Genomic DNA, 25363 nt, shown 5'->3' with positions numbered 1-25363 from the left:
TTAAAGAGATCGAATTATTGGAGGTCACTTCAGCCTTTTATATGTATATGGAAACTCCACAATGATTTGAACTTGAACCCAAAGGTACCACTAAAAGTTGGAACAAACATTGATGCACTTTTGATAAGTCATAAACGAAAGATCACATGTAACTTTTTCTATAACAAATGTTTATATCTTTCATGTGACATTTTGGAATAATGAAGGGACTCTCCTGCATATAGATTAATTCGTATTTTTAGAAAGAAAAACAATTTAACTCTTACTATCGTTATCGAATCCAGAAGATGCTGTGCGATGAATATAAACTTTAATATAATGTCGGCACGAATGGTTAATATCTAAAACTGGTGAACTAACCTCAAATAGATTTTTTTTAGTAGAGGTTAAACTTTAGAAAAGACATGAGTAAGGTGGACCCAATTTAAACAGAAACATTACTGTATAGGTCAAATGTTCATTTAATTAGGGATATAGGTTCGTTGAACTTAATTTACAAATAAAAAATTCACTAAAATCAATTACATCTGTCTTACAAGTTAATTTTATAATCCTCTATATACACTGAAATTGTTATCCCAACAAATCATATTTTCCCTAATGAAATGATATGATCTGAAAAGTTCATATAGGCGAGAAGGGCTCATAATCTAATGTCATAACATAAGTTTATCAATACTGACACCAACTTTCAGTATGGAAGACTAGAGAGAAGTCAAAAGTCAAGAAAGCTGTTTGAAGGAGACACCAACTTAAGAAACCAGCTGGTCTGGTTCATGAAATTAGACATATTTACAACAAAAGCTATGATCCTCTCTCAAAAGCAAACAGTGTTATTTTGGCACCAAATTTTACAACCACACGCTACACATATTGGTCTCATTTTATTGTTACGGGTTTCCGAGTTCCTCTTGTTCACATCCTTCAAACAAAATCAAATCCTGATCACTTCCATAAACTAGTTTTTTATTCAAAATCAAATTTAATTTAGTCAAACCTAAGACATGAATAGTTAAGCAACCTCATACCTGACTTGTTGTCGATTGTTTATTGGCACGTGCGTTTGTGGAGAATTTACAAGATCCAATTATAAAACTAACTCGTGAATGAGAATATTAATTTTCCTTAAAAATGTTATACAATTTCAAAAACTATACTGTCCCATTTCAAAATAAATAAATAAAAAGGTAAAGAACTAATATATAAGGATAAATCATAAGTGATACTGATGAGTGATGCCATATGCACTAAAACACATGCTACGAGCATAGAATCAAAATATAGTGAAGTACTATAATAATGTGAGCAGTATTATCCATTTATCCTTAAATCTGAAAAAAGCAAAGGGCACCTTATTCCTTCCCAAATCAAGTAATATTTCCATGTGCTTCTTTGGTTCTCTATAGCTTATTCATATATAATAAATTCCACATTCGTCGAACCAATTATATATTATACTTTTTGAGCAATGTAGAGGGAGAAAAAAGATTAAATGATGTGAAGGCAAAAGCATACAACAATCTCTTTCAAGTTTTGAGTCAATCAAAATCACATGCGTGAAAGGACTAAACTCTCTTTAGTCTCTCCACAAAGCTTTCGGCCACTTTGTAGGACAGTAAGTATCAACATCAACACTATTGCAAAATAGAGAGATTAAGATAAAATAGATCCAATAATTATGGTTCGAATATGTTTGACGAGATTACATTTTTTGACTAAAGACTTTTAACATACTTCATATCAAGATGATGAAACAAGATCAAAGACAACAAACAAAAAAAGGTTGTTGTGTTACGTGCGTATCAAGCCAAGATTACTTTTTCACTGTTATTACTTCCTAGCTTTACCGTAGCCATCTCTCAGTGTGACTATCCGCTTGAACACTAGATTTTCCGGCGGTAGAATCTTTGTCAACCGCAATTACGAAACACCAGATTTTTTCATCTGTCTCTTGATTTTCAAAACTAAATGAAAAAAATAAATACTTGTGATGTTTGATGTTTTACCTAGCCTCTCGAACTGTCGTTTGTCTCCAAGCGTAGTTTCTTTAAGAGTTGGTACAGCAAAAGCATCTGCAACTACCACTTTGGAGTTTGTGTTAATGTCATCTCCACTTGTGGTGGGTTCTACTACTATTCAAGGACGGTGACAACTCCGGTCAATGATCCAGAAACCAAGAAAAGAACCTAGAGATCACATACCTCTGAGTTAACAAGTTTGTCAAATAGTCGGATTTGGACCTTTATTGGGTCTTTTCAAGGGGTGGGTTTAATATCCAATGTACAACTCCCAGCCCAAGAAAACACTATTAGAAAGATGAATAACAAAACTGACTATTAAGAAGGGTAAAGATCTAGTATTGTTAAAAGAAACCTTTGGTTTTGTCTTCTAATCAGGATCATACTCTGTGTGGATCTCAACAACAGTTTCATTGTCATCAGCAAGAACAACCTCAGTGCATTTAACAGGGAAAGCAAATCTGCAAACACGAACCGCATTACTTACTAAAAAAAGTTGCAGTTGTCTCTGTGTGCGCTGTATCTATGTACCTTAGCAAAGACTTATTTACCTGAGTGAGAGACCATAAAAATCTTTTGTAGCTGATGCGTAGCACCAAATTGCTCGTTCAATGTATATAACTCTAGAGAAAGGAACCTCTATATCAAGAACCAAAACAATAACATATTAAAATACAAAGGCATTCCACATCATGTGTAGATAGGAAGTCCTTAAAACAGAGTTTTCACCTAGTAGAAGGATGAGGAGTCGGCACTCTCGGTATCAAGCCAACTTTTTGCATCAAGCTTTTTACCTTATCTGACTCCACATTGCTGATGGCCACTTCTTATCATTTCTTCAAAAAGGTTCAGAGATTCTTGAATAGGCCTATCCTTCCAGGGGCAGTTCATTTTCGTGTCCCTGTACTATTTTATATCTTCTGCAGTCTGATATTACCGAGTCATGTTAATCCATTGAAGAGTTTATTGAGCAATGAAAAATTAACTATCAGATCAAATTAGTTCCGTTCAACCTGGTAATCAACATATGCATGGCCTATTCGGATCAACTCAACTGCCAAAGTAAAAGCATTGTTCAGACTACACACAATATAACCACAAAAATATTGGTCTTACGAAGCATACAGCATTATGACCCATTAGAAGTATCTAAAACCTCATTCACAGAGCCATCAATGAAAAACACCTATGTGAACTAATGGAACTAATAAATCATGCAATAACAAGGTACAACAAGTACACTGTTTCTGTCAAAATCTTGTATGTTCTATTCATTTTCTTATGTTCTCATTACTTAGAAGTATGAAGGAAGAGATTCAAAATTGAAGACAGTGTGCATAGAAACCTTCATAGAAAAAAATATTGGAAATAAACCTTCATAGAAACAAATGTTGGAAATATAGTAAAAGCTGTGAATTATTACCCTAATATCTTCAGATGGCTCCGGAGTCCGGAGCAGCTTTCCAAAGCAGCCTTCTTTTGCTAAACTTAAGACAAAAATATGAAGAACTGAACTGGCAAGATAAACCAATATTAAAATATCACAGTAACGCAGCAAAGACCAACCTTTAGTTTGGTAACGCAGCAAAGACCAATCTTTAGTTTGGTAACTCAGCTCCAATTTTGTATTCATGTTCTCTTCAAAGATTTCACTAACGGTTCCTAATATCTTCTACCGAAACTTCAACCCCTGTGCCAATAACATATTGAGGCTATCATTTCAGAGTCTACCCAATGCAACAACATACAGAGATCCAAGTATCATGACAAGAACAATAAAGATATACAATTCAAGCTCAAAGCTACATATTCATTCAGAAGTATTATAGAGGAAAAAACAACATAACCAACCTTAGAGGACATGATGTAATTGAGAAACTCTGGAAGATGCACAAAGAGCCTCTTTAGGGTACTTCATTGCAACCTACCACACATCAATGCCACCATTGTAATGCAAATCATCAAAGCAATGTAGTGTTTGGACACTAAAGATAGACCAAACGGGCGAAATCAAAAATGGGTTTTTAAATCAATGAGAGAGTAACTCATGGAGTAAAGCATGATTTCCAGTTGTTCGGTCGCCTCATAAGACGCAGCAACCCAAATTCAATAGAATTCGAGGAGAGGAATTGGGGAATTTGAGCAAATTCCGATCTAGTTCACTTGTAAATTTTGGTTTAATCTTCGGTTCACTTGTAAATGCTGGTTTAATCTTTTGTTTAATTCTAATAAACTCGTTGATTTTGTATTGTTTTTTCGTTGTTTTTTTTTTAGAGATTGATCCTCTTTAGAGTTTGAGTCTGTGAATATGTTCACAGACTTTGTTGTAACCCAAACAAAAAATGAACTTCGTTGTAACCCAAACATATTTGTTATTTTGAGTGCACTATAGTTAAGTGGTTTTAATTTCCTCCCATTGAAAAGATTTTTCACGGATAAATTGCCCTCTCAATTATTTTATTTGCGTAATGCATGCAATCGTACACACATGAGGCACGAACACTGCCATGATAACCATTCAAAACCTCCATCAATTTAAAATTAAAAAAAACAAAACAAAACCGAAGATGCATGCATGCTTCTTTAGATCTCGTACGATGTCCTCAAATCTTTCTGCTATAGATCCGATCAAACTCAAAACACATGCTCCTTAGTCGCATTTATATAATAAAAAAGCTAGCGATTAATATCTAATCTATAGACATGAATACGTGATCGATGTTCATCTTCTCTTTCACATTATTAGAGCAAATGACTTCAAATAATTTAACAGAAAACATCTCCTGCGTCTTCATTAATTATCTTTAATGGTGTCGCAGCAATAAGTAATATTTATTTATTTATACATAGATGCAAAGTATTATTGATCCAACGATTCTTTATAATTAAATACTTCTATACCTTTATATCATATATATATATTATAAGCGAAGTAAAAATTTCTTTTCAAACTTTCTCATTGAATCTCAGAGTGGCTAATTACCCTTTACCCCTCCTTAAAATTATTTTTAATTTAAAAACAAACAAAAAATTGTTTACAACTAAAATCACGATTATAATATAGATTGTAATAATATTAAATCAAATCAAAATACATGATTTTACAACTAAAATCACGATTTTTTAATAAAAAACAAAATTAATTTTATTTAAATTAATTTTTATAAAAAATTATTAAAAATCGAAAATTATCATATATAATTATGTTACTCCATAAATCTTTAAGTAAATCTAACTTAATAGATACTTAGATATTATTTTCTTTTTAAAAACAAATTTAAATTAATTTTTATAAAAAAATATTAAAAATCGAAAATTATCATATATAATTATGTTACTCCATAAATCTTTAAGTAAATCTAACTTAATAGATACTTAGATATTGTTTTCTTTTTTAAAAACAAATATTTATATGAATTATAAAAAAACATTAAAAAATGAAAAATCATCATATATAGTTATGTTACTCACTTAATCTTTAAGTAAGTCTTGATAAATACTTAGATATTGTTTTTTAATAAAAAAATATATGAATTATCCGATTTGCATAAATTTTAAAGATTTTTCAACCAATTTTTTTTCTTCACTTACACGGTTGTAATGTTTGGTGATCATGTAAACTATATATTTCGTGTGTTTCACATTAGTGATCTTGTGACTTCTTAAAAAAATAGTTTTTGTGCTTTCTAATTTTCTATTCGGTTGTTAATTTTGTTTTATATATATTAGGTCATTCCTTGTGTCTTCCTTTTTATAGCTCTTTCAGGAATATATTTTATTCTGATGTATATTAGAAGTTGGATTATATTTATATTTTATAAATTCTTCTTATTAGTAATAGCGTTTGATGTTTTTTTTTCTGTTTAGGAAGTGGTGTTTTAGCCGGACTTTTTTGATCGTTGATTGTTTAGTTTACTGCTATACCGAAGGGTAACAATTTATTTTCTTTTTTGTGCTTTAGGTTTAGATTTGTAACTTTTTTATTATCTATCATATTTATGTTTTATATATTAGTCAGTTTTGGTGCACTTTTCTTTCTTTTTTATTAGTTTAGGCTGAGTCGAGCCTTTTTTTTTATTTATTGATTCTTATCTGTTTTAAGTTTTGATTGTTTTTGTTTTTTCTTTCTTAGGTGCTCGCGTTTTATTGTTTCATCTTGCGATGCAACAGATTTCATTTGCTGGTGATGAAGACATAGATTATGGTCATGAACCGAACCAGTTCTCGGAGTCAGATAAGAGCGTTTTATATGTTTTAAAAAATTATTACAAAAAGATCATGTATTCTGTTTTGTGGTGTAGGCTTTTGGTGATGATTCAGAATGGTCTATAGGACATACGGTGTCAAAATCCCTCATGGCAATGAACGTGAGTTCACCTGGTTCTTGTGAAGGTTGCCAAGCTGATTGAACTTTTAGAAGGTACATGAAACTTTAAAAGAACACATAAAAAAACACAGGTTTAATCATCTGATTATGGATTATTACTTGATCTGATGAATCCTAAATTTATAACAGTTTCAAAAGAAGTTTCGGTGAACAAGGTGCAGAACATGGTAGTTTGTGTTTTATCCAAGACCCCACTTGTTGCTGCCGAGAACAAAAGAAAACAAGCTAACAAAGAGTTTAGTTCCAGCAAAAATGTTAGTCTACTTGGCATATTCTTATTCTCAAAGTTAGTTCTATTGATAATAATGATGATACATGAACAAAATTACTATTTTTTATTCGAACATCACTTTATTTGAATGGGCTTTGTGTGTGTTTTGTCTCTTATGTCCAGTGTTGGGATATTTTTTGATATTGATTTCTGGTTCCTTTATTTTACTTATGGGCAAAGACAGGAGAAAAAAGGTAACTATTTGTACTTTGATCTTTTGCACGTTCTCCGACTGAAATTTTTTTCGTGTGGAGTGCTTTCATCTCATGTGTTTCCAGTTGAGTTTGAACTGTTAATTATAAAATGTTGTTTTTGGATCAGAGTAAAACTTCTCTTGCTTAAGTTTCACAAAAGATGTAAAATTTATGTTTAAGTAGCTAAAACTCTAAGTTTTCTTAAGTTTGTATGTTGGAAGGATTCAATTCCATCTAATTTTGAATTTTCTTTATTTTTAAAATTATTTAATATGGTAACAAATAAATATTCTAGCACAACAATGTGAAAGAAATCGATGATAAATTATATACAAAAATCTGCAAATCTTGGGACCGTGAAAATGTCACAACCCTTTTGTGGAGACTCCATTTTACTTAAAGTCTTATTTTGATATTTGTTTAATTTTTGTTATTTTTGTTATTAGCAAAATTAAGAAATTTTGAGAATTTCTTTTTTTGGTATATGTCTAAGCTCTTTTTTAAAGTTGATTACCCCGAAACAGTTTTGATTGTTCGAAAGGAGCAAGCTACAAAAATTAATGCAGTTTTCTTATCTAACAATAAATATAACACACTTTTAAGGAGGGTTTTAAGTTTGAAATGTGTATTTATCTTTTTTCTCAACCTCAAAAGATATAGTCATAAAAAGTATGAAGAGTACGTAATATGAAAAAAAATCATAAGGAGAAGAAGAATAAACCGTAAAAAAAAAGTCGAAGAAAACGAATGTGTTAAATAATAAAAAAAAAAGATGTGAATGATAAATTTGAATAAGAAATATGGGAAGAAGAAAAAAAAATAAAGAATAAGACATGAAAAAAAAAACAAGAAAAAATATGGACAAAAGAAGAATAAGGAAAAAATATGAAGGAGAAAGAAAAAAATAATGAAGAGGAAAAAATAGGAAACGAAAAACTAGAAATTATCTTAATTAAATTAGTTTGTGGACTATTCAGTTATAAAGTATTTTTTAAGTAATTAATTTTGAAATTTGTTTACTCTTTTAGTTAACTTTATTTTGATTTTTTATGTTTTAAATAGTTTCTTTAATTATTTTCAATTTATAGCATAAATTTTTATTTTTTTTTGTTTTTAAAACCTTTTGGTCCGCGCAAGTCGCGGGCTAAATACCTAGTATACAAAATATTTCACATAATTCAATACTTTTATGTGTCATTATATACCCTTCAGTATTGTAGTTTCTGCCGACCAAAATAAAAATATTTATTTCATTTCAAAATAGTTGATGTTCAAAAAAAATTTTGATTGTTTTTTCCTAAATAAAAACATTATTTACTTAAACATAATACAACCAATGATAAAACAAAATGTATAATACAAATGATTATAAAACAAACCAGATGCAAGTATTGGATCTATACAAAATATTTCACATCATTGAGTGAAGTTATAATTGCAATGTTTCAAATTAATCAGGAAAAGCATCCGTCGGCAATCATAATTTTTCCTTTTCTATGGTGTAGTTAAATTTTCTTTGTGGATATAATTATTATATACTATCCTTTACAGATATCTATGTGATGTGTGAAAAATATAAAATATATGTGATATGGCAATGATCAATAGTACGTTCAAGAATCAAATAATACCCTCGGTTGTTAATAATTGTGGTACTATGTAGATTCAAATAGAGTCACTATGATCCAATGTCATTTCAAACCAAAAGGTAAAAGATAAACGGAAGGAATCATTTGGTGATACAGTACTATGTATATTACCTTTTTTCTTGAAATTCTACTACTACTGAAAAAAGTAGTTAACACTTGTTTACAAAAATTAAAAAAAAAACTTTTTTTATTATAATATTTTCATCAGGAAGTTGTTTGAGTTAATTATATTCAAGGATAAGTCCCACACTTATGCTGCAAGTCGCACGAATACACTGAACGTCGATCACTTTGAGTCCTCGAATTGTAAACTAATACATAAAAAAACAGTTAAAAATAAAATAAAATGAAGGTGGTTAAATTCAACTCATCATTAACAGTTTGATTGAATATATATATATATATATATATATATAATGTTTTATATATCAATTTTTTTTATATAGATTATGCTGAACACATCAACATTATTTTATCTCGCATAAACTGCCCAGCTACGTTTATAAGCATCGCATCATTTTACGAACGAGGACAAAATAATGGGTATTTTTTTTTTAATTGGTTTTGGACAAATAAATTAAATTCTCGACATTGCTTTTCTGTTTAATTTTTGTTCTTTACCTCCTCCTTTATCTTTTCTTTAGCTGGTCTTCTTCTTTTTCTTTTTGTTTTATTGTGAAAACCTATACAATAGATAACAGCTGATTAATCCCTCCATCTCCTATTGTCTCTTCACTATTCTTTTTTTCGTTAGACAAACTACAAAAGAAAAGCCAAAGTTGCCATTTTTGACTTAAGAATTTTCCAGTTTTTTTTCATCTTCTTTGACTTTAAAAACTTCTTCATTCTGCATTCTTTAACGCTCTTTTCAAATCATCACTGTCTCTTTATTCTTTCCCGGGCATTGGCTCTTGAATGATACAACAAGAAAGGAGAGAGAGAGAGAGAGAGAGAGAGAGAGAGAGAGAGAGAGAGAGAGGTTATGGCTATTGACGTTTGTTGTTCAGAGGCTTCTGGTTCTGGAATCAGCCCAAGAAACTCTTTCTCATATGATCTTGACTCAACGGAGGATGAAGTCAGGTTAGACTCAACACTTCTTGATTCAGGTTCGGAGTTCGATTTCTGTTTTGGCTCGAGTTGCTCTGTTCAAGAAGTGTCCCCGGCTGATGAACTCTTCTCCGATGGCAAGATTCTTCCCGTAGAGATCAAGAAAGTAACCTTTCGGGTTCAAAGATCAGCTTCTCTCTCATCATCAACATCTTCTTCCTCTTCTTCTTCTTCCCCATCGTTCTGCAACCAGAGATCAGCACCAGAAAAGAAGATCATGAGACTCAAAGAGCTTTTGTTGAATCCTGAATCAGATTTCGAAGATAAGCCAAAGGGATTGTTCTTGCAGTTAAAGAGGAGCATAAGTCTCAACTATGACAAGAGCCGAAACAGCAAAGGGCTAATCAGATCGCTTCATTTCCTCTCACGTAGCAACTCCACAGGCTCTGCTCCAAACCCTAAACCTAACTTGCCTCCCAAGGAAACTCATCACCCTCACAAGAACCACAATCTTCCCAAACACACGTCTCTTTTAAGAAGATCATCTTCGCTCTCAGCTTCAGTCCCTTATAAACCACTCGCTAGAAACAGTTTTGGAAACGGCAACGGTGGAATTCGAGTCAGTCCGGTCCTAAACTTCCCACCGCCGGCGTTTATCTCAAATGTCGCCGGAGGATTCTTCAGCATTGGATCACTCTGTAATGGTAAGACAAACAGGAAGACATGATTATGAAAATATCTTTTGTCTTTTGTGGCCGGAGAGGAAGAAAAAAAAAATTAAACCGAAAATGTATTTTTTTTTTTACTGTTTGTTGTATGTATAATGATGAAATATCGACAACACATGTGAAAGATTAGACAGCATGTGAGTTTTGTCTGTAATTTCAAAAACCAAAAAACAGGAATAATTCACGAACTAGGCGTAGCAGAAGAGTAGGAACGCTTCGTTGATTGGATCTTTGGGGTTTAAAGATTAGAGTATTATAATTACAACGTGTAAATATTTTATAAAAAAATATAAAATGAAAATAGATCGTCGTAGTAAATATATACTATATGTCCATGCATAGTCGTGGGTTGACTTTGAGGTCGTAATAGAGCTGGGCTAGAGCTAGACTTGTTAGACTCGGGTTCGGTAAAGACACAATCCCCACAGACTCAGATTGTTTTATAATTTTCGAAACACCACAGACTCAGATTGTTTATGTTTACTGTTGTCTCAAGGAAATCTATATAATATTGTAAACGCAAAGTTTACTTCAATCATAAAATTATAAAGTTTCTTTTAATCTATAACATATTTTATTGAATTTCAATATACATATTTCTTGAATTAAACAGCTAATACAATATGACCTTAAGTTTCGTATCAAATTATTTGTAAAATCAGAGTGAAAAATAATCAGTAAAATAATAATTAGTAATTGGTAAAAGAGAATGGAAAATCAAGAGTTGTAATCACTTTGGGACGTAGATCGATCGGTATTAAAAAATTATGTTTAACGTATCAAATCCTCAAATCCAACCCGGATATGAAATCAAAGATGGACTTTCGCTTTTAGTCACTTGACTGAACGTACTAGCCCAGATTAATGTATATATATAACTATATAAGGCTTAGTTAAAAATGAAGTTCAAATACAACGAAAGTTTGTGCTATTTTCATTGTTATAGTGTATTCATATTAAGTCTTGTGAGGAAAGAGAGTGGAGTGACACTAAATCAATCATGTGCGCGCTATAGTCGTGCGATAACACTTCTCGTAAAATCGTTTCGACAAGGAGAAGAAGCTCAAGATGGAAAGGGGCTCATTTGCTATATATCCAAATACATTTCTTCATGTCACGAATTAGGGTGTAAATGGAAATGTAGAAGAAAGACCGAGAATGGACAGAGAAGAAAGTAAAATGGAGTAAGATTTCAGGTACAAATCTCGAATTTGGTAGTGAATAATGAAGAGAGTAATGGAGAAGATAAATAAGAAAATATAAATATTTGTTATAATTCTTTTTTTTTTGTATTTCAAATCTAACGTTTTTAAAGAAATGACATTTGCAAAATTAATCTGATCAATAGTACGTACGAATTATTAAAAATATCATTTAATAGTAGATACGAATAGAACTTTCTATCGCCACCAAAAAACGCAATGATAAAAGAGTTTTTTCTATAAAAAGAAAAATTTTAGATCGTTCATAGTACTTTTTTTGTTCTAAATTATATCATTTCATAGAACATTATATAAAACAGTAAAATCTTTTTCTTCTTAATCGATTTTAAAGACATGCAATAGCAAATCCAACAGAAAGTAAAGGATTAAACCAAAAGCTTTTAAAAGTAAAGTCACTAAACTCGATCATAAACATTTGCTTAACTGAATATTACAAGACCGGAAAAGGTAAACCGGTAGTGACTCACCGCTCACGGAACAATCAAACGCGAGAAAAGAAATAAAAATCAATATTTAGATCGTTCATAGCACATTTTTTACTTTAAATTAGATCGTTTCATAGCACATTATAAAACAGTATAATACTTTTTTTGCCTAATTGTTTTTAAACTCATGCAATCGCAAATATCCAAGAGAAAGTGAAGGATTAAACCAGAAGCTTTTAAAAGTAAAGTGACTGTACTGAAACAGACCGGGAAGGGTGAACCGGTGTAGAGAGCGAGTTAGACTCACGAAAACAATCAAACGCGGGAAAAAAGAACAAAAAAAAATAAAATTCCCCACACGGAACAATGAGTCCACTTTTCGTATAGCACACACTGCTTGAATTATTGACCGTACACGCTCTTGGCAAAGACGCAGCAGCTTCTAATATTAGATAGAATTGCACCCAAAATAAGAATCGTGACGGCAAAACACACACACATTCTTCTCTTTAGACGCAAAAACATTCTCGTGTCAGTAAATAAATAGATCATAGACAAGGATCAATGAGCAGCCGATAGAAATTTGGTTTAAAGCTACAAAGAAAGACATTAACACACCAAAAAGGTTTAAATCTAGTGATGAGCTTGGATAGTCACAAAAAGGCAAGATTTTGGTGAAATGTTAAACCTTGTTATTGATTATAATTGGCTTATGTTCTTATGAAGCAGAAGAACCTACTTCACCCATATATTTGCACAGGTTTATTCAGCCATTGCAACATAAGAAACCAAAACTAACAAAAAGAATAAGTAATGAAAAAAAAAAAAACACAAAATTGAGCAGTATCTAAGAGCTTCCACCATTCTGATTTGATCACACTCCAACTTTGAAGACATTCCACAAGTCAGCAAAATTAGGCTGTGAAACTTCAACTGAAACTTATCATCCATCATCCATCATCATCATCATCATCATCTCTGCAATGAGCAAAGAGTTTTGATTAATTACAGTATGAAATAGGGTCAAGAATCAAATTTAAGAGGATTGTGAAAAGATGATACCTTTCCGTTCTCGGCAGCGTCTGAGACCTTGTACATATCTGGGGTAATTTCAGAAATATACAAAGCTGGATACAACAACTGTAGCCATGGAAACAAGAAGCAAAACAAAATCAGAAATCGAGCGAACAAAATTCGAAAAAATTGCATCAAAAAGAAGATGAGAATTTGGGGGATTTTCGACTTACCTCGATCTGTTTCTGAACGGTTCTGGATCGTTTCTTGGGTCGTCGCGGTGGTCGGTGACCTACCAACGCCATGTAATCTTCTTCAATCTCTTTCTTCGATAGCGTCGAGAGTAATCTCCTGGGCTTCGTCTCCGATTTGTTTCCCGAAATCGACGAACTCACTCGCTTATCCTCGTGAATCTCTAATCCCTTGTAGTTTTTGTACTGATTTGCGTCGGAATTTCCGGTATCTGTGATCGGAGCTTTGCAGGCTGCTCTTCTCTTCCTCAGATTCCACGGCTTCACCTCCACCGCTACTACCGGCGCTTCCGGCGGAGAAACCTCCCTCTCCTTCGCCGGCGGTTCTAATTCCTCCTTCTCCGGCGGTTCTAATTCCTCCCTCTCGTTCGTCTTCTCTTCATCGCCTGGAGCTTGTTTCCTGAAAATCGATTCCGTCGTCGTTCTAAGATGCGACATGAGCCTCGCCCTGTACTCTTCGAATCCTTCCTCGACGCCGTACTTCAGAAATCTCCACGGCTCCGTCTCCAAATATCGATTCCGATTTTCGAAACCGCCGCCGAATCGGACCGGAGTCGCACCGCCGATTTCGGAAGGCGAGGATCGGCGTCGTGGTCGTGACGGTCGTCGATCACCGGCGGCGTCGGATTCGCCGTCGGATTCGACCTTCACGCACCTCAGGGCTCGCTGAATCCCCCACTTCGGGAGCGTGAAATTGTGACGAGTCTTCGATCTCTCGTGCTCCGTCGCCATGTAGTCTTCTTCTTCACCAGGCAATACCATCGATCGGCGAAGTCTCCTCTTTCGAATCGTTTGAAACTTGCAGAGATTTTCTCAAAAACGGAGGATTTAATCGGCGATTTTTTTACTTTCTCTCTCTCTCTCTTTCTCGGGTTTCGATTTTTGTTATGGATGCTGCAAAGAGAGAACGGAGAAGAAAGAGTTTGTTATATATACGAGAGAGTGTGTTTGGGGCCGTTTTGAAGTTCAGGGCTTTTGGAAATTATGGTGTGGTTTGAAGGGTATTTCCGGGAATTAGTAGCGAGTTGCTAAAATGCACCGTTTCTAGATAAGTGATGAGATTGCTTATCAACCGTCTGATTGTTTGACCTCTCATTGTAGCCGTAGATCTTAACCGACCGTACAATCTCACGAAATCGTAACTCATTCCAAGAGGCGACGAGGTTTTTCCTTTTTTCTTTTTGGGCCTTACCGTGGATCCTTGAATAACTGTTAGTTATTTAGGGGGTCGGTCCTCTTTCCTTTTTATTAGCTTGTTAGGAAATTTTAATACATCGCATTTGTTTTAAGGATAGACATATAGATATATCACTGTTTTTAAGGATTAGCTAGATAAGATGGGTTACTGATATTGTTATTGGCCTCAACTAGAGCCTAAAGATAGGATTATTTTGATCATTATCATAACTATATAGATTTTATTGAAACCTCGGATTAGCTAGTGCATGATAAATTTTTATAACTAAAATTATTTTAAAAAGAGGAATTGTATTGACTGCATAAGACTATCTAGATCCGCTTAAGAACTTTTAGGACCATTGTCATGATCTATTGTTTGTCTAGTGTGATGTGATTGTATAAAACTGTTCTACATCACACTAACAAATAATAACCAAGCTTTTAAAAATAAATGTTTTCTCCAAATCTTCTTTATTTATCTCGAACTCATCAATATTTAAATAAGGAGAAATCTACGTGGAGAGATTAGTGTAAAATTACATATATCGTCTTCTAAGAAAACCTTTTGTTCAATAGGTATGGAACTTTATGTTTTGACAGTTTTTGAGAAGATCATTGGTTGAGTTATGTATTTAAACATGCAACAATATGAAACATTAGTAGGAAATTTTATCAAGTTTATTACCATCAAGGAAAATCTCCTTATAAGTTAAGAACAACACTTTCTTTATTTCCAAAAATGTTGTCTACCTCGTGAACGATTCTAAAGAAGTTGGTTTAGATCTCTGTCTTGTGTACTCTCCATTAGTCATTCTCCCTTTCATCTCTTTCCTGCCTTGTCAATATTTGTTATTGTTTTATATGTGCTTTTTGAATATGGATTCTTGTGAAGTGATAAAGATGTTAGAGTATATTTATGTGTGGGATATCAGTCCAAATTCTACATTGGAAGTTTAGACAAAAATGATATAATATACAAGTCAAGTCCAACTTCACTAGTATGAAGTTTTTTTGAGAACGAGCTTAAAAATAAATAGGTGTAGACTTTGCCTCCTATATTTTAAGCGGACAGTGTGATAATTTTTTTATCAAGCTAAATCTCTCAATCGTATTTGCTAATGTCTTGTATGTGACTGGTTTGCATGTGCACAATGTCACACTACCATAAATTCCACTTGTTCAGTCATCTTCATACCTCTCATGATTCAATAAAAAAAAATCATTTTGCAGTTCTAAAATCTATTTAGTTGAATGGAATATTTTTAGAAAAAGTAATTAAGAACAAAATTATTTAATGGAATTTCACTTAAAGACCTCATTTCAATCTCACTCAGATACCTTATTTTAGAAAAATATTTAGTCAACGGAATAGCTAAAAAGACGTAAATGTTTAAATGAAGTTTTTTAAGATTTTTTCCTTGTATGTTTACAAACTATACTTCAAGTTTAATGGCTGTTGCTAGATTGCCAGCTTGATTGCTATATTCACTTTTAGAATGTACAGAGTTAAAATGTACGGAGTTTAATATTATACAGTTTTAAAATCCAAAATGTAACCAAGGAGACTTTGGAAATGATTGCCTAAGAATGTGGCTGTAGGTTTTCGCTTTGTACGTAATTTTAACTGCATAAAGTTAGGCTGTAACAGAATGGAAAGAACATCACCGAAAGCTGAAGAAGTATGCCAAAATCAAGGTCGGAGAGCTCATGGTGTCCATGGGAATCTTCCATTCTTCCTCCACCAGGTATATTTTAAAGTGTATTGTTGATTTTTTTTGTTTTGGGATTGAATAAGCTGAGGGATATGGAGTAAGATGTGTGTTACGAGATGAAGAAAGATACTTATTCGAGTAATTCAAAGGTAAGATTCATGCGATTGGACAATATCTCAATAACACTAATGGATTCACTTGTCAAATTTTATTGAGACACCTATGAGAATTTCTTCAACCAAAGGTCAAATTTGTCGGTCTAAAGAAACAAATATGGTTGTGCCGATCTTTTAACCAAGAAAAAGAACTCCATTAATGCTTGTAATTCTATTTTTGATTGCAGTACTCCAAATTGGTTGCATCCAATTTTGAGAAGGAGAGATTATACATTTGTACTTGAGATTTTTTGTTAAGTCTCAAGTATGTTTGAGTAAAAAAAAGCTATATAACAAATTGAGTATATAATATAGCCAACATAACTATATATATATATATATATATATATATATATGGATCAGAGGAGAGAATGTGCACAAAGAAAGAGAAGGTATTACTTCTTATAGCATACGAAAAGGTGAGTATTAATTCACCATTGAAGTATTATTAACGTACCATTTATTTAAAATATAATAAAACTATATTGCAAATGTTCCTCTCCAACGGCTACTTAATACATACATACATACATATAATTGAAAAAGTAGGTTGTAAAAAGGACAACCGACCATAACTTTTGACAGGTTGGCTTGCGCTCCTTACTTGATCTAAAACCTCAAACTTTTCATCTGTTATAAAATCTTGAACATATTAATCTCCCTTCTAAGAAACCCTTTAAACTTCAAAACAAAATGTTCCAAAGAAGAAGACCCATTTTCCAGAGAGTCTCGAAAATACTGAAAGTCTCGATCTTGAGAAGACCAATCATCCCAAGACTCAAGCTTCCCAGAAAACAAAGAAGATCAGCCAAGAGGATCAAGCTCCTTCAACAATACAACTACAAGTTTCTTCAAGAGTATCAATTCTCGCCTTCACGCACATCCCTTACTCGATACCGTAGGAAGCGAATTAGCATATCTAGATCAGGTCTTAAACACGTTTACAGTTTATTGTTTCTTTCACGGTGCATCGGCCGGTCCAATGATGAGTGTCCTGTTGATACAAGAACACAAAATTGGATGGAGACGGAGATGGAGATCGAGCCTCTGCATTGTGTTCCTAGAGTTGCTTCTCCATCAAGGGATCTTTTGCAGCCCATCGATTACTTCAGTGAAGATGATTCCATTGACCTGAAGGCTGAGAGGTTCATCGAAAAGTTCTACGATGAGATGAGGATGCAGGAGCGGCAATTTGCTTGATAGAGTGTGTTATAATTTACTTTTGTAATTTGTAATTTTCTGTTTTTTATTATTTTCATTTTCTACGTCATTTGTATGAATAGTTTTCTCCACATCATAATTGAGATGGAGACTCATTTTTCGGCTCTACTTGGGTATTTTTAATGATTTTCAAGAACTTAATATTGGGCTTGCCGGAGACCCCCTAGTGAGTTTTTTTCCATTCACAATTCGTTTATGGGCATAGGCAATTTTACTCTTAGCCATTTTATTGGGCCTTCCTATTGTTGCATGTTCGCATAGAGTCCCCATCTATATATATATATATATATATATATTATACATGTCTGTTAACCATTTTTACCACATGCAAACGATAGAGGAAAAAAAAAGGAAGAGGTGATGAAGCAACGAATGAGAGATCGACAAGAGCTATACATGTCTATTAAACATTTTTGCTTCGTATACTGTGTTCTGAAATTGGTAGGGCAGCCTCGTATGCTATTCCACTTCGAGTGTCTACATGATTAAATCGTATATTAAAATGTATGTATCGAAGACGTACGTGCACTTTTGTTTGTAGTTTTTATTTTGGGGTCCTCAGGTCACTTCAATTGCAAAATGATATCTTTTTGTGGACCAACGACTTAAGAAATGAACTAAAACGAGCACACACATACACCCCATGTGAGTTAAAAAGTCATCATAGCTAGTTCTTCTTGGATTGTGCCTAAATACAAGCAATCAATGTTTTTAAACTAGGTCACCAACTTAATTCAGTTTCGGGGAAATAATTTGTTGTTTTAGTTATTTTCATTTAAAAAATACATGTAATTCAGGATACAGTACTATTGTTATTATTATTGTCATCTCACGTTTAGGAGGTGACTAAAATCTTAGTGGTGAAGTTCAGTACCGACAAATATTGGTTGTGCGGCTTGTGCCTTGGGACCTAGGTTTTATCTTCATTTAGGATGGAGGGTTAATACTCAAAGAGTAATATCGACCTGCTTGTTATGGGTCTAGAATGACTAATTAAGGGCCTATAGATCCGAATGTCTTGGTTTACCAAAAACAAAATACGTTAAGCGTTTTATTGGAAACATCATATCATGATTCATTTGTGTTAATTTCTATATAATACATTGTAAATGAAACTTTCTCATCTGTTAATCAAATTTCCTAAGTAGCAAGAATCATGAATAAAAGGTGAAAAAGATTATCCCGACAAGATCTAGTACTTTATTCTTATCCTATATGGAATTCCTCCATCAACATCATAATTGCAACTACATTACAAAAGGTTTAGAAAGAAAGGAACTTTCTTCGGACATACAAGTTATAGACTTACCGGGAACCAACTAGGCTTCGACAAACACCCACAGCATCTTTCTTCTCCTTCCACATCTCACGTCAACAAAAGCCAAACCCTAGGGATTGTTCTTCTTTCTCATGTCCTATCACTTTCCACGTAAGCCCTATCATGTTTCTTAGTGCTTGTCCCTAATTTACCAAAACCTCCAAGTACTTTGACATTACCCTATTTTTACGTTTGGGGTTAATATATTCATGATTTTTGCCATGATATATCTATATCCATACATACAATTAATGTACAATGAAATTTTTGAACTAATCATAAGGTAACAAACAGGTAAACAATTTTTCTCTTTCAGTTGTATTTTTTTATTATATGATGTTGACACACAAAAAAAAAACTAAACCTTATATATGTCTTAACATAATAACTTTACACATAATGGTCATCAAAACAAGCAAAAAATTAAATAAAATCAGAGATATTATAGCTAAGTAACTATATTATGTATATGCATATGCTAATAATAAGTTGTTTTTTAACAAAAGAAAAAAAAGGTTTTTTTGTATCACGGGTTAGAAAAAAAAAATCTTTGGTTAGTGGATTATCGGAAGAGAGCGCCAGGCCGTTTGTGTGGGTATATGGTCTTTAACTTATGCAAAATAATAATGGGTGTACGAAATTAAGGACAAATAAATGGAACCTTTCAACAAGATAGGGATTTCTTAACTCTTTCGAAATGGAATAAATTCCACACATATATCTATTGAGGATGTTTACTTTGACACGGAACAAATATATATGACCAGATGCTATGTTTTGTTTCTAATGCGAACAAACATTTTATTTAGTAAACGCAATACTTCAATAATATCGGAACCCAAGTTTGATGAAGACTATACCAAAGGATATACTTACGTACATATGTGTATGTCTTAATATTTTACACATGTTACTCGAGATTTTGGTCACTAGCTAGGTAAGTTTAGACTACTGCAGCCTAAGTGTAGAGTAAAGTTGTAATCATTGTTCCTTTGCTTTAATTTTTGTGTTCAGTAGGGACTGTTGAGGTTTGATATTGTTTATGCAATGTATAGTGTTTTGTGGTCAGAGTGGTAAAGCAAAAGCAAAACTAAGACGCACTCTCGAGAGTTATAACTTATAACTTAGTGGGTGTCTTTTAGATTAGGGTATATACATTGTATGATTGATGGTGTGATGGGGACTTTGATGATTCCTTAAAGAGGACACATGCATGATGCAACAAAAGAGCACGTTTTGGAACTCTGAAAAAAAGTTTCCTCCTCTAAAAGTGTACCTTTACAGCTACGCACATGTATACATGTACCCTATAATTATACGATAGATTCATAAAACGTTAGTATTCATTGCCAAAGACTTAATTATTTGGGTTTTGGATTTATTGCACATGAAAATTACCTAGACACATTGAGCTAGTGGACTCTGTCCAATATGAGAGGACCAAGTGGCTTTTGGAAAGCTGACAATAAGCTTTTGCCATTTTTTTCCAATAATTTGCCTGAGTTGTTTGTTTCTTTTCTATTATAGGAAAATGAGAAACTTGGCCAAAAATTGTGTTTTACGCGCAACAACAACTAAAATTCCATACAACATGGTCTTGTGATAGCCAGAGAAGCTCTTTAGCAACTATGGAAGAGCCAATTTCCCCAACTGGTAGAGAATAGTGTCTCACGTGGTATGTTCTGGTACCAAACTTCAAATAGATCCCATCATCACATCCTCTAAGTCTCTAACCAATCAATGTTCAAAAGTACTTTACAACTATAGTTTACTGCCCAGCTGCCCCAAATTCTATCACCCATAACATACTACATATATATAAATATAATACACTATATATGTGCGTATTGCATTATTAATATTCCAAAAACAATGATACTTTGTGTCATGCACATATATTATTGGGTCATGGTGACTAGGATTCCATTTCATGTTTTAAACACAAAATGCGCTGGCCAACCTGCCTACATATTTATATATACCATATTATAGATTAGAATAATTTGATTTCAAATCCCGGTACCCGGGGATTCTCCCTATTGTGCCTTATAATATTTTCTAAAATCTAAATGTTACGCCAAGACAATTTTGTAATTAAACAAGTGTTCTTCTTTTGGTAATACACATCCACATTATATGAAACAATATAGGGTTTTTTATTATTATTCTCTAGGTGTCAGCATAGTGCAAGATTCCTCCATTACATACGTGCTTATATCATATAGCCTTTAATTTATGTGACTTATGGGAGCTTGGTACTACTTAAAGTCGCACAAACTTAACAACCTCTAGCTAGCTAGTCACACAATAACAAAATCGGTATCTTCCTGCTCGATTATGTTTTATGCATGCACATATCAACACACATAACTTATGGTATGTACTATGTACACTCGATTCGCATATAATATTCATAAAGGGTTTTCATCTAGAATATTATTCACCAAAAAATAATATACAATCACAAAGTTTTCATCTCTTTTATAGCCGTTTCTAGTGTGTACATGTATGCTCCGCAAAGAGAACAAAACTTCGGAATAGAAAGGAATTGACTTTGATAAGTTGGAACTGAATCATATCCCATTTTATGCTCATAATTGAACAAAAGATTCAGTGATCCTACAATCCCCAGATATGAAAAAGCTTAAATATTCTAGCCAAATTGTGTTAGTTTAATGGGTAATCGACTAACGAAGACCCTGCACCGAATCTGCAATATTCTAGAAAATATATAACTTCTTACTTTGATTGTTGTTAAACAGAGGCCTAGCAATATTTTGAAATATTTTTGAAAAAATCTATTTTTTTAAAAAAGTATGAAGAAACCTTTTTTAATACTTAATGAGAACCATGAAGTTAAAAAAAATTGAAAGTAAAGACACCAATAATAATAACATGATTGATAGTGATATATATGCTTGTATAGGATCAATACCGAATACAAAATAGATTGTGAAAATATAGAACTTCTTACTTTGATTGTTGTTAAACAGATGCCTAGCAATATTTTGATATATTTTGAAAAAATCTATTTTTTTAAATATGAAGAAACCTTTTTTAATACTTAATGAGAACCATGAAGTTAAAAAAAAATTGAAAGTAAAGACACCAATAATAATAACATGATTGATAGTGATATATATGCTTGTATAGGATCAATACCGAATACAAAATAGATTGTGCAAAGAAGAATAAACTTTGGAGCCGTATCAATTTCAAACGCACATCAAAAAGGTTGAATGTGGCTCTTTTGACTAAGTTTTAGTTCAGTTGTGCAGCAAACTTGAAAAGTTTTTTTTTTTTTTTCGTTATATAGTTTTCATACTCCCCCTTTAATTCTAGTGGCCAGCATATACATTGGTAAATAAAAAGGTTTAAATAGATTAAGATCTAATGGATCTGAATAGTCGAATTATTAGTTTAACTTTATACTTTTGTAAGTTTTTATTTACTGGTTAAACATTCTATGAAATTACCTTCTGCTTTTTTTAACCATCTTCCATACCGCAAATTTAGTAGGATGAAATAAAATAAGTTTTACTATTAAAATAAAATAAAATAATTATGTTCTTAGAATTTCGTTAAGTACTTTTGATATTTCATTCAAGAATTTTTTTTCTAGAATTCTTTTATTCCGTAGGTAATCATATTTTGTTCTATAATAACGTTTAATTTAAAATAAATGTAAATTATTTTTTTACTTTCAAGTTAGATCAGAGAATCTATGTCTATTACAGTATACCTGACAACTAATGTTTTATTGCTTTTTTTCGTCAATTTCATTAATTTTAGAACAGTGTTACAAATCAAACAAAGGTTACATATCGTCCCAGCAAGGGGAACTTCAACATATATCACATTTTTGGAAATTTGCATTCATGAATTGGTTAATCATTTTGAGACGTACGTACTTTTTTGTAGGTATAAATAGAAATGGAGTCTAGATATTTTACTATACAAAACAATTACTGGAATTCAAAATCATCACTAAAAATAAATAAAATTAATCAAAATGTAGAAAGATAACAATATACAAGAGCTAAAACCTCCTGCTATACTTTGCAAGGGCCATACATAAAAAACAACAACGTCAACGACCAGCTGGCGCAAGACTCAGATGCAAATCCAACCCTAAGCCATCATCGAAACTGGGTCCCACTTCTCTTGAAAACCCATTAACAGATGGTTTCGGCCCATGAGCTTGAACATGTCTCATCTGAGGCCCATTAATCCCGAATCCAGGAGAATCATACGAGAACCCACCCGGACCATCCTGAATCACGCACGCATGTGACACGTGGAGCTGAGAAGAAGAGACACGTGGAAGATACATCCAAGGACCACCACCACCCGACGGCGGAGAGACGGCGGATGACAGGAGATGAGACGGAGGAGCAAAGGCGGAGACAATCGGATTCCGTAAAAACGGAGACGCTGATCCAACGGTTGAAAAGCTATTATTAGCGGCTGCTGCGTTTCGTGAAGCTTGAAGCTGAGCGCGTTTGAGTTGCTGACGCTCTTTCTTGTGAGCGTTTTGATGACCGCCTAAAGCCTGCGAGTTACCAAACTCCCTGCAACAGTACTGACACTCGTACTTACGTTCTCCACCTCCGCCACCGCCTCTGCTGCTTCTTACACCACCACCGTCACTTCTTCCGGATGATCCCGCCGGAAAGTCGTCAGACTCCGGCGATATGGATGATTGGTTGGTTTTGATAGATTGATCGGAGAAATCTTCTTCTCCTTCGACGCTGAATCCAAATAGCTTTAGACGAGAAGTAGATGTCTTTGTGTGAAAATCAAGCTCCTCCATTAAATATGTTTTAGAGAGAGAGAGAGAGAGAGGAGAGAATAGGGTTTATAATAAGAGAAGGTTAGATGAGTGAAGGGCATATATATATATATAGACAAGAATTGTGGTGTGTGGAAGGAAATGAGATTTGGACTTTGTACAGTAACATGGGAGACACTGTACAAGACTGCAAGTGTGTGTGTGTGTGTGTGAAAGTTGTGAATATGTTTTTTTTTTAACTTTAGTTATTATTCGGACATCCCGAGAGGAAAGAAAAAGAAGTTAAAAAGAACAGTGAAAGTGGGAGTTTGAGGAACACACGAACCAAGACGGCATGGATAATGGGACCTACTTTGATTTCATTTGTCTCCTTATTTTATTTTCAGTTTTTGTAAATTTTCGAGTTCGGCTACACTTTTCATCTGTGTGTGTAATTTTCTTACTTGTTCTCTTCGAGTAAAATCTTATGTTTCCACCTACTTTTTTTCTTTTGTGTGATTATAATTAACAGATCTCTGTTTGTTTTTCTTTTCCATCAAGTCTTTTACTTTGTTTCAGGTTTTCTCAAACTTACAACCACCACCAATTATACAATATTTTCTACACACAAATATTCTATTTGATCGATCATTAAGGTCACAAAGTGTTTCTTTAGTTGAAAAATCCTGTAAAACGATCTGGTGGTAACTTACGGAAAAATGTTTTCGGTCTTTTATTTTTAAATGTGAAATTTCGTTTTCAAATTTTTTTTCTCTTTATGGTAATCTGAGTAAACTATATTTTTGAAAATATATAAAAACTAATATTCAAAATTTGGGGACAAATGGTACTTTGTTTTAATCTTGCTATCTGAAAATTATTTATTACAGTGAAATACATAACTCACTGATTTTGACTAAATTAGCTCAGAAACTCACAAACAAAATCTATAGATTTCAGCTAAATTAGTTTGAAAACTAGAGAGACAATCCGATTACACATGAGACAGCTAAATTAGTTCGGAAAACTCGAAAGATAAATTTCAATTATAATTATATGAGAGATCAGTGGTGGATCCAGAAATTTTTTTTGTTGGAGGCATTTTCAATAAAAATACATATTTTTTTATAATTGGATACAATTTTCTATAAACTCATTTAAATATTATACTAAATCAGGTTTTTAAAATTTTATTTAATAAAAAAAGTAGGGGACATGTGACCCCGTACTCTTCTATCTACGACCTCCCTGGCGAGAGATAGAAATTTACACACCAAATACAATTTTATCGAAAAATATTTTGTTATAAAAGTGCTTTAATAGTGTAACAAAAAAAAATATTTATCGACACACGGAAAGTAATCAGTAATGTCAAAAAGGGGTAGATGCAAACAAGTATTATCATAAACTTGATCTTGCATATTGGAAAAAAAAAAAAGGCAATTACATATAATGTGGGATGTGATCTGATCTGACTCTCAAGCGAAGAGTTTGAAATGTGTGAGAAAGAAACATGAGAATCTAAAGCCAAGATGTGAAAATTAAAAAAGGAACAAAAGCGTCATTCATCTCACTTCTGCGTGGCCCACGTGCCCCCCGTCGCATTATCGTGCGTATCTATATTCAGATACGATCTCAAAGTTAATCAAAGTCAAATAACTTGAGATTTATGGGATATTATCAAAAACTATTTTCTTACATCTAGTAACGCTCTCTTTAATTATGACTATATAGAAAAAAATGTTCACATGTGCCACCACACTTTCTAATTCAAGTACTGTGGAAAAAATATGATAACGC

At 33.0% G+C, this 25363-nt stretch overlaps 4 protein-coding genes across 4 annotated transcripts; 2 read left to right on the top strand and 2 right to left on the bottom strand.

The window, feature by feature from the left end:
- Positions 1 to 9298: 9298 nt before the first annotated feature.
- LOC18009176 lies at positions 9299 to 10389 on the top strand. The gene has a single exon (XM_006391088.2). It carries the CDS (start codon positions 9502 to 9504, stop codon positions 10291 to 10293), a length of 792 nt encoding a protein of 263 aa, XP_006391150.1. The 5' UTR covers positions 9299 to 9501; the 3' UTR covers positions 10294 to 10389.
- A 2189-nt stretch (positions 10390 to 12578) lies between these two features.
- LOC18009175 lies at positions 12579 to 14125 on the bottom strand. Its single transcript, XM_024150806.1, has 3 exons — positions 13190 to 14125; positions 13005 to 13082; positions 12579 to 12920 (listed from the first exon to the last, which is right to left on the bottom strand). The coding sequence occupies exons 1-3, from the start codon at positions 13967 to 13969 to the stop codon at positions 12915 to 12917; spliced, it is 864 nt and encodes a 287-aa protein (XP_024006574.1). The 5' UTR covers positions 13970 to 14125; the 3' UTR covers positions 12579 to 12914.
- A 2820-nt stretch (positions 14126 to 16945) lies between these two features.
- LOC18008998 lies at positions 16946 to 17453 on the top strand. The gene has a single exon (XM_006391086.2). The coding sequence runs from the start codon at positions 16947 to 16949 to the stop codon at positions 17451 to 17453; it is 507 nt and encodes a 168-aa protein (XP_006391148.1). The 5' UTR covers position 16946.
- Positions 17454 to 22733: 5280 nt separating this feature from the next.
- Positions 22734 to 23651, bottom strand: LOC18009009 (zinc finger protein GIS3). The gene has a single exon (XM_006391085.2). It carries the CDS (start codon positions 23603 to 23605, stop codon positions 22883 to 22885), a length of 723 nt encoding a protein of 240 aa, XP_006391147.1. The 5' UTR covers positions 23606 to 23651; the 3' UTR covers positions 22734 to 22882.
- Positions 23652 to 25363: the final 1712 nt, after the last annotated feature.

Source organism: Eutrema salsugineum, unplaced genomic scaffold, assembly GCF_000478725.1.
Source record: "Eutrema salsugineum unplaced genomic scaffold, Eutsalg1_0 scaffold_9, whole genome shotgun sequence".
Lineage (NCBI taxonomy): Eukaryota > Viridiplantae > Streptophyta > Magnoliopsida > Brassicales > Brassicaceae > Eutrema > Eutrema salsugineum.
Note: the sequence above shows the minus strand (reverse complement) of the source record. Positions and strands in the feature narration are given on the sequence as shown.